This window comes from Ictalurus furcatus, chromosome 6 (genome assembly GCF_023375685.1).
Source record: "Ictalurus furcatus strain D&B chromosome 6, Billie_1.0, whole genome shotgun sequence".
In the NCBI taxonomy this organism is placed as follows: domain Eukaryota; kingdom Metazoa; phylum Chordata; class Actinopteri; order Siluriformes; family Ictaluridae; genus Ictalurus; species Ictalurus furcatus.
The window spans coordinates 20511150-20521711 of NC_071260.1; the positions used below are offsets into that span (position 1 = coordinate 20511150).

Here is a 10562-nt window from a genome sequence, read left to right on the forward strand (position 1 = left end):
TTTGGAAAATGTTGTGAGCTAAACATGTATATGCCACTTTTAACAGTTTACCTCAAATGAATTAAAATAGAAGGAAAATAGTTAACTTGCTATCTTAACAGTCTTTGCATAAAGAATACCTCAACATAAGTCAAATGTACTGTACCCATAATATATGTGCAATTACCACACACTACAATTTGGCTGTAAACTCACTCATAATGGCAGTCTAAGGGTAGTTGTACTAAAATATGTGATGAAATGATGCAAGTTAAAACTGCTGCACTAACAGTAACTCTGATGACGAGACAGACAGAGAGATGGGCTTACGTGTGTGTGTGTGTGTGTGTGTGTGTGTGTGTGAGAGAGAGAGAGAGAGAGATAGAGAGAGAGAGAGAGAGAGAGAGAGAGAGAGATTAAATTCCAGTGAAAAAAGGACAGCCAATAAAAAAATGATGCCAATTATAAAATATAATAAATTATATTCAAAATATAATAAACAAATATTGGAAATACATCTAATATCCATGCTCACATGCTCCAACTGCAGTCACTGCTGTCTGATGAAAGTAACAGCTTTAGAGCTATATATAGAGCAATATATGAAACAATAAAAATGTACACAGCTAATTAGTCTTTTTCTTAAAGGATGTTAGCATAAATGATTATTGACTGTAACATCAGTTGCCCTTAAGCATTCATTAAAATATCAAGTGTGTGTTGACATTCATTAGAATATCAAGTAAACAGCTTTCAATTGTATTCTCAGTTTAGGAAACCGTGTAGACATTTTTGTCCGAGGCAATCGCACATACTTTACTGAAGCAGTCAATAGAAATTAGAAGTCAGCTCATTTCTATCAGTGAATCTCAGTCACATCAACATCTAATGGAGCAAGGTTCATGGTTACAATTGACAGGTAAACTGTTTAATGTGTATCTTGCAGCATTTTCTCTCCAATGAGATTGGTTAGGTGAAGGATGAGTGAGTGAGTCCAGTTTGGACATGTCTATATTTAGTACTAAACACAGCCACTGATCTAATGCAGACCAAGCCATGTGCTTAGTATTCTGGCCTGACCTTTACTGGACATTGTGAAATGTGATAGAGATCTTTTTTCTTCTTCTCTTACTGTTTTTCCATTTGTCTATGTGTTATCTTTCTATTGCTCTGCAGATCCAGCGTTGGATGACTTTGTGCTTATGCACTGTGTATTTATACCCAATAAGCAACTGTGTCCACTCCTCATGGCCCAATATCCTTTACCTCTGTAACCTTTACCCTATTTGACCCTTTCTTTAATATATCTTTTTGATCTCGTTCTCCTGCTCACTCCATCTTTTCTAAGTGCCTAAGTGTACATCTTAGTCCTCTCTGAAATTCCTCCTACTGTGCATTTTATTTCTTTACTTGTCTTTCTCAATACCATAATCACGATTTCTGTAGCACAAATTGGACCATTCTTTTCCTTTAAACGATGCAATGTATGGTATGGAGAAACTTCTGGAAGTTTTTCATCAGCTGTATCCAGGTCAGGTGCTGTATTGTACAATGTGTCCTTAACCTCAGTGAACCTACCAGGCGCAGGCGTCTCAAGGCAGTGATCAGGAGAGGCTGGACTATGCTCTGAACAACAAGCGCAGAGTCATTCGTCTGGTGCTGCAGTGGGCTGCCATTAACACCCCCCACCTGCAGGAGGAGGAGAGCTCTCTGGCCTTCCTCCAGGTCTCCTTCAGCACATAAACAACAAGGGCAATGTATCAGCTCACATTTCAATCACAAATCTGAATAAAGGATTCTGCATCAGTTTCAGTAAACGATACGTCTATATTACACTTAAGTGCACCATTTAGATTTTCAGGGTATCATTTTCATCACTGGCTTGAAATATATTATGATGATGATATTCCATTTCCTGCTGTTTTTTTTTTTTTCTTCAAAAAATGTAGCTTGATTAAACATACAGTTGATTGCAAAAGTTTACTTCAATATGGTGAAATCACCAAGACACTTCAAATTGGACTTCATTATCAAAAGTATGAAAAAATGTCAGGATTATTAAGAGTAGAACCATCAAAATTATATTTCGGAATGAGATCAAATGTGGGCTTTTATTCCACTTGTGACTAATGGCTTTTAAATGCCTTATGCTATTTGTTTCGGCTTTCCGAGAGTCTCTCAGGCACTATCCCCCCCACCCCCAGTTATTTTTTTCCCACTCTCTGTAAGTGCTCTTATCTATGTTCCTTCCATTTCTGAATTATGGCTTTCAGTGTTGATAAGAGGGATTCAAACTTTTGAACTAATAAATGTAAATGCTGGTTTATGTCCAACACAATAAATCAACCAGAAAGCAAATGCAAACTTTTGCACACAACTGTAGCACGGATCTAAGCAGATCTGTGGATTATCTATGTGTGGATTCTCTTTGCATGATGCTGAGTTTATTTTATTGTTTATGGTGCAGGATTTTTACGTGTCAGTATCTGAAGATGCCAAACTTATTCCTGCACTCAAAGATCAGCTCCCTGAGCTGGAATCTGTCCTCAAACAGAAGTAAGACTTTATTCTTCTTCTGGTTGCCATTGGTCAGGGTTTAAAATGTTTTTAAGAGGCCATGATGAAAGCTATTAATTCAGTACTCACCATGTTGAATCCGTTCGTTTTTATTTTCAGCTCAGATGACGCGAATCCTTCTCAGAAAAAGGTGAGGAAATAATAGTATATCTGTGAAAGAACAGAGTGATTTACGTTGTTATGTATGTCTGCAGTAGTTTATGTTTAATCCCTCTGCTCTCAGCACAAAGTGCTACTTCGCCAGTTCAGCATGGGAGATGAGAAACTGCAGAAACGACAGCCAATCAAAAGCACAGATGAGAGTAAGTATCCCTGACTTTGAATTGTATATAAAACTTGCATGGCGGTAGGGGTTTAACTCTGCCTTAAAGCAGTAATTATTTAACTATTTAATTTTTGTTGAAATTACTTATTATATATATATATATATATATGTGTGTGTGTGTGTGTGTGTGTGTGTGTGTGCAAATATATTTTAAATGTATGTGTTTGTGTGTGTGTGTATGTATAAAAAAAATTAATTTTTTAGATCTACAATTTTTTTCAGAAAAAATAAAGATTTTTATTTTACAGAACAACATTTGTATGTTAGTAAAGAACATGACATATAACCTAATAGACCACTATTCAGACACAAAAAAAGAATACTGTCAGGGTTTACCAGGGTTACCCATGCCATGGGCACTGACACACCCAAATACCATGACAGACGCTGGATTTTGGACCTGACGCTTATAACAGCTTGGGTGGTCCTTTTCCTCTTTGGCCCGGAGAACACGACGGCTGTTTTGTCCGGAAACTATTTGAAATGTTGACTCGTCAGACTGCAAAACATGATTCCACTGTGCTACTGTCCATCTCACCTGAGACCGAGCCCAGAGAAGTCGGCGGCACTTGTGGACAGTGTTGATGTATGACTTCTGCTTTGCATAGTAAAGCCTTAACTTGCATCTGTGGATGCAGCGACGAATGGTGTTGACTGAAAAAGGTTTACCAAAGTATTCCCTAGCCCATGTCAGGATATCCATTACAGACTCATGACGGTTTTTAAGACAGTGACGTCTGAGGGATCGCAGATCACGCGCATTCAGAAGTGGTTTTCGGCCTTGCCCTTTACGCACCGAGATTTGACCGAATTCCTCGAATCTTTTAATTATATTGTGCACTGTAGAAGGTGAAATGCCCAAAATCCTACCGATTTGTATTTGGGGAATGTTGTTCTCAAAGTGTTGGAATATTGCTGATGCATCTGTTGGCAGATTGGCGAGCCTCGACCCATCCTTGCTCTTGAAGGAGTAGGTCTTTTTTCGAGGCTCCATATATCACCTTTCACATCACCTTCTTATTTCAAATTGTCTCATCGTTATTAGTCCTAAATTGCCCCTGTCCCAACTTTTTTGGAACATTTTGCATGGATCAATTAAAAAATTTCAAAAACGTTTATCTTTCAAAAAATATGCAGTTGATTAGGTAAAACATCAAATACCTTGAAAGAAGCAGGGCTGTCCCACATTATAAATCCCAGTTTAACCCCTGGATGGCAGAGTCAGTAATGTTGGAAGTGTTGAACAGCTGATGATAATTAAGAGTGTTAAACAAAAAACATTGGCTCATCAGACTCTTGCTTGTCCATGCATTTAACCACTACTGTGTTTTTTACATGCAGTTCTGTTTAAGGTGTACTGTAGCGACCACACCTACACCACCATCCGAGTGCCTGTGTCTGCCTCTGTCAGAGAGGTTGTGTCTGCTGTATCAGATAAACTGGGCTCACAAGACGACCTTCTCGTCGTTCACCTTAGCTCAGCTGGTGGTGAGAACAAACACACCCATATTTATCTATGCACAGTCTATTTCTTTTTATTAGTCATTTTGAGAATCGATTCACCTCTTGTGGGGAAAAAAATGTTTATTTAAACTTGGTAAGTGCTTCATTATACCACTTTAATTTTCTAGTGTATTTGATGAATGACTATGTTAATGTTCTCTAAGTGTGTGACCTCTGGCAGTTTGCCATACAAATGCTTTATTTTCAGAAGCGCATCACTGTCGCTGCATTGTATAAAATTCTGCAGACCACTGTGGCTGCTGGAGAGGAGACAGGCTTTTCCATTGTGGCCTAATACTGACCTTCAGAACCACCACACATACACACACAAACACACACACACACACATAAATCTGCAAATCTACTACTGTTTACCATGGTACGATTACATTATTTTTGTCATAGAGATTCTGATGTAGTTGGTGAAGCCACTGATTGGTGCATGTGTCTACACCTGGTTGCTACACAGATGTATTACAGCATAACTGTCACATTTAGAGGTTTGTGATGGTAAAGATGTGTGGCTCAGAAGTGAGGGCTCAGGGTTATTATAGAACAGCAACCACTCTGTTATGACAACCAGGCAGGAGAACACACACTCCTCGGCCCCACGTCAGGAAAAGTGTGTGAGTGCTCCAAAACAATAATAACGCACTATATTTAGACTCAAAACCATGACCAGGGATTTTTGGCACCACTGATAATGATAGAGGTAGTCACTGATTAGACTAGGGGCCGTGTGAATTTAATAAGATGTTTCTTTTCTTTTTTTTCAGATAAAGTGGTGCTGAAGCCCAATGAAGTGTCCATCTTCTCCTCCCTCAGTATTAATGGTCGTCTGTTTGTCTGCTCCAGGGAACAGATTAACTCACTGGTAAAGGAGTCAGGAGCTCATACACACACACACACACACACACACACACACACACACACACACACACACATACACATTCATTTGGCAGACTTTCTTTTTCCAAAGTAACTTACATTGTTGATTTCTAGCAGTCCTGCGATTTCCTGTAAGATTTATAGTAATGTAGCGGCAGCAGAATTTTCAGGAAAGCTCTGTAAATTTACAGCACATATTTTTTATATTTATGGGTAATTACTGTACTTTTTACTGTATATCACTTTGTTTCCAGTATTATATACTGTAAATTGAACATAAAATATAATTCACTCCATTTTCGTACTTGACTGACGCTTTCATCCAAAGCAATTTATAACTGAGGCAGGATACAACTGGCTAGTTGAAGATTAAGGGTCTTGCTCAAGGGACTCAAACATGGCTTAACTACTGAGTCATCAATTCCCTCAACTAGCTTGCACTAATTCAAACACCTCTACCATTGAATGAACTCTCACTAAAAGACCAATTTCAGTGCTTTACTAGCCTAAATCAAAGTTTTTACTAACGTATAAAACTGAACTCAAAGAGGGTGTGTGTTTGCCTAAAATAGTCGTTAAAATTTTCTGATGTTGACTCAAAGCGATATCTATCATAAAATGCTAGATATCCCATTATGCATTGCTTTTTCTGGTATTTAACTCTGAATGCTTTAACTGACCAATCGTTTACAGTACAACCCTGCTCAATAATACAACGGTGGCTTAGTGGTTAGCACGTTTGCCTCGCGGTTGGGGGTTGGGGGTTTGAATCCTCCCTCCTCCCTGTGTGCACAGAGCTTGCATGTTCACCCCGTGCTTCGGGGGTTTCCTCCGGATACTCCGGTTTCCTCCCCCAGTCCCAAGACTGTAGGCGTTGTAGGCTGATTGGCATGTCCAAATTGTCCGTAGTGTGGGAATGTGTGTGCAGTTGTGCCCTGTGATGGGTTGGGCATCCCCGTCCAGGGTGTCAAACCGCCTTGTGCCCAAAGTTCCCTGGGATAGGGTCCAGGCTCCACACATCTCTGTATCGGATATGTGGTATGGAAAATGGATAGATGGATAAATGCTGTAAATTTACAGGAGTTTTGCATAAAGTGTATGTATAAAGTGAAACCAAGTTTAGCAATATAAACATAACTTTCTAAAGAAAACACATCAAACACTTCAAAAACAAGTACTCATGGTCTAAAGATGTCTATAAAGCAACATCTTTTGTGGGTGTACAGGTGTACAAGCCTATTGTTATGTGGTTATTATGCTTTACTGTGAGTGCAGACTCCACTACCAGAGCAAGAGGGACCGTCTGCTGGCTCCATGTCCACCCTTGAGCTAATGAGCTCCAAAGAGGTGGCCTACCAGATGACCCTTTATGAATGGGAACTCTTCAACTGTGTGCATGAGGTAAACATGCACACATTTACATTTATTCATTCAAGGAAAAAAAATAAATGTTACAAAATAAGAGACTATAAATAACATTGGTACATAGTAAGGCATAACACAAGAGAGTGCAATAGGATCACATTATCAAGAGCTCACAGAAGACCACAGTAGTGAGATGATACTTTAAGAGATGCAGGATAAACAGGTATAGCTCATTCTACCAATGGAAAACCACAAATATACAGTGTTTGAAGTGAGACATGTAACACCTCACTGCAGTTATTCAGAGACTATAATGAACCAGACAGAGTGTGGGGTCAAACTAGTGACAATGTCTCACACAAACACACAAACACACATGCACACACACTCACACACACTGTGTTTCTTTCAGCAGGACTGATGATATTCACTCTGCTTTCTTTCAGCACGAGTTGATTTACCACACGTTTGGCCGGCAGCACTTTAAAAAGGCTACGGCGAATCTAGATCTCTTTCTGCGCCGTTTCAATGAGATCCAGCTCTGGGTGGTGACGGAGGTGTGTCTCTGCTCCACCCTCAGCAAACGCGTCCAGTTGCTCAAGAAATTCATCAAAATTGCTGCCCAGTGAGACTCATATTAATTTGCTTTTTATTTAGGACAAAGTTTCATGATTCATAAGCGTTAAAAAGACACTAGGACTCTATGATAATGAGTAGAATGCTAATTATTTTGAGTAGAATGAGTAATGAGTAGAATGCTTATTATTTTTTCAATATTGAAATCACAAGAATGTAGCACAATTACTTTATAAGTATAAGTTATTATTTTTGTATGTACTTGATTCTACTTGATATATATCAAGTAGAATCAAGTACATATCCAAAAATGTACTAGTTAGCTAAAATAATGTCTATGTTTCTCTATCTTTCTCTTTCTTAGCTGTAAAGAGTTTAGGAATCTGAACTCGTTCTTTGCTATTATTATGGGATTAAGTAATCCAGCAGTCAGCCGGCTCAGTCAGACATGGGAGGTAAGATTTTACATCCTCATCATCGTCGTTATACACTGGAGTCAGATTTGAACTTCCTCAGATCAGTATGTAATAGCAGTACATATGTGTTTTGTGTGTGTGATGCACATGTTATAAGAACTCATACACACACCTAAATTGGTAACTCTGTGAGCATCTGCCATTTAGGAAAAATAAACCGTTAAAGTATTTTACTCTTTGCTCCTTATAGAAACTGCCCAGCAAGTTTAAAAAGGTTTATGCAGAGTATGAAAACTTGATGGTAAGCTAAAATCTTACATCATTTAAAGTAAATATGGAAACAGTATTAAGCAAATTGCATCTCTCATTCACTTCCTCACACTTTCTCTGTCCTTCTGTGAACGTTTCAGGACCCCTCTAGGAACCACAGAGCATACCGCCTCACCGTGGCTAAGCTGGACCCACCCATCATACCCTTCATGCCTTTACTGATTAAAGGTGGGTGTAAAGTAGGCCAAACTGCTTTTAACACTCAATTCCAGTTTACCAAAAATATGAAGTAAGCAAACCACTCACAGAGCAGATTATAATAGAGACAGGGTTATAACAAAACATATGTAGGGTTATGTTATAACTGTGCATTACATGAGCATATATGAGGTTATTAAGCTAAAAAGGACTATAATTGTTTGTTATTGTTTAATATCTGATTTTATATTCCTGTCAGATATGACGTTTACTCATGAGGGCAACAAGACTTTTGTTGACAGTTTGGTGAATTTTGAGAAAATGGTGAGTTTTTTTTTTAGTTAATCTGTAAATAAATATATTTAAGAACATTTAACCATTTAAACTCCTACGAGCCATGAGCCATTGCTCTTCTAACTATAAATCCTTCCAGTAACTTTCTCTGTAGTCACTACAATATCCATAGTAGTTACTGAATGACATGCATTAATATGAATAATTGAATAATAAGTACAGAATGTAAAGAGTTCATAATATATTACATTTCAATGGAGCTGTGTTAGATTATTACATTGTTTATATACTTTTCAGCGAATGATTGCCAACACAGTCCGGATAATAAGATACTGCAGAAGTCAGCCCTTCAGTAAGTCCACAGCATGAAGAACATATATTTCCAGTTTAGTTGGTTATTCAGCAGGTTATGTGCAATACATATGCTGTTCTTATGTAATTTGGGTTAGTAGGTTGTGGCTGTGTTGGTATGCAATTCTGAAACCCTCGTTCTTCTTTTTCACCACTCTGTGAATCAGTTAACATTATGTATTATGACAGCCAGTAGGGTCTTTTAAATTATATATCTATATAATATTATAATTATAACTTTTCATAATTATATATAATTATAATGACAAATGGCATTTGCCATCTTAACCAATTAGCAGTTAAATTATAACATGAATATAAACAAAACACACCCAAAATGACTTGCACTCCCTTTGTGTCATTTTGTCATGTTTATAGACCATGAAGCTCCTCAAGCTACCAAGAACCACCAGGATGTTCGGCTCTATGTGCGACAAATCAGTGTGATTGACAACCAACGTACTCTGTCCCAACTTTCTCACAAGCTGGAGCCCCGACGCCCCTGAGCCCTGCTCATCAAAGAACTACATACACTGCTTCACTCCTTCCAGTGGATAAGCTACCTGTATACACTCACTGGCCACTTTAATAGGAACAGCTGTACACCTGCTTATTCATAATTATCCAATCAGCCAGTCAGGTAGCACAATGCATAAAATTATACAGATGAATGTTATGCATTGCACTGCTGTTACATGACTATGTGATTAGATTGCATGACTGTACAGCTATTCCTATTAAAGTGGCCAGTGAGTGTATATGACAAGCCTACAGACCTCTTCCTCCCATGATCAGCGGAAACTGAAAGCATACCCAAAGTGAAATTATATGTGCCATTTGTAGGATGCTGTTTTCATTTTAGCACATGAGGAATTATCCAAGACAATCTTTTGCAGTTTTTTGTACCTTTATGTACATAGTATATTTTTCTGACATGCTGAGGTGTTGTCCGATAAATGTTTTCAGATCCATCAAAAATGTTAGAAGACTGGCCTGCCTACTAAAACATAAAAGGTTTTAAGGAGGAATCTGGAGGAACTATCTGTTTATTACTTGTACTGTTCTGTTTGGTGGAGTGTCAATAAGCTTGTTGAATTGCAGATGATCTCGTGATGAATGTTGCATTGAAGGTGTGTTCTATTATTTTTGCACACAAGTTGTTTTGAATGATAGAGTTTGTTGATGTTGTGCATCTGATGCAATATTAAGTGTTACTTCATTTGCACCTCAGCATGAAATTAGTTCAACATTAAATTGAAAGACCCCGAACACATTTTAGAAGTCTGTGGATAAGCTCTGTTCGAACTTTTAACTGTTGTATGTGGACTGCACTGTGTAAATAATTGGAGTGTTTACTGAGGGATGTATGCATTTTGTAAATATTTGAAGTCTATTAAAAGAAGGCCTATTTGCCAATCTGAATAGTCTCACTCATTTATGTTCTCCTTATTGACAAAAATTGTTCCTTGGCATATAATACTGTACATATGTATTTTTGGATAGATACAGTGTTGGGTAAGTTACTCAAAAAAAGTAATCCACTACAGATTACTAATTATTACTTTAAAAGTTCAATTTGATTACATTACTGATTACTGCATGTTAAAAAGTAATCAGATTATTAATTGCTTTACTTTCAAGTTACTTTCAAAACCTATCAAACCTACAAAAATACACTACAAAGTGAAACTCATAGTTCTTTCAGTCATTTTAGCCCACGTCAATGTATGATATGATCAGGAAAAAGTTGGATTTATCATAAAACTTGCCTCAGGTGTTGTCACTGTAGAACTACCAGACCGAACTTTTCTAACTAGGCT

General features: G+C 37.8%; 1 protein-coding gene across 4 annotated transcripts in view; it reads left to right on the forward strand.

Moving 5' to 3' along the window:
- rapgef4a (Rap guanine nucleotide exchange factor 4a) overlaps positions 1-10420 on the forward strand; it is a 42764-nt gene extending 32344 nt beyond the window's left edge. For 3 of the 4 annotated variants that reach the window (XM_053627033.1, XM_053627034.1, XM_053627035.1), the window contains 15 exons: positions 1156-1234; positions 1554-1704; positions 2447-2535; positions 2656-2686; positions 2780-2858; positions 4223-4369; positions 5161-5258; positions 6548-6673; positions 7084-7262; positions 7578-7668; positions 7880-7930; positions 8040-8127; positions 8357-8421; positions 8689-8743; positions 9121-10420. In XM_053627033.1, coding sequence (XP_053483008.1) covers positions 1156-1234; positions 1554-1704; positions 2447-2535; positions 2656-2686; positions 2780-2858; positions 4223-4369; positions 5161-5258; positions 6548-6673; positions 7084-7262; positions 7578-7668; positions 7880-7930; positions 8040-8127; positions 8357-8421; positions 8689-8743; positions 9121-9248 — 1457 coding nt within the window. In that variant the 3' untranslated portion in view covers positions 9249-10420. Of the gene's footprint in view, positions 1-1155; positions 1235-1553; positions 1705-2446; positions 2536-2655; positions 2687-2779; positions 2859-4222; positions 4370-5160; positions 5579-6547; positions 6674-7083; positions 7263-7577; positions 7669-7879; positions 7931-8039; positions 8128-8356; positions 8422-8688; positions 8744-9120 lie in introns of those variants that run through there. The other variant, XM_053627036.1, reaches the window with a different exon arrangement.
- The last annotated feature ends 142 nt before the right edge of the window (positions 10421-10562 follow it).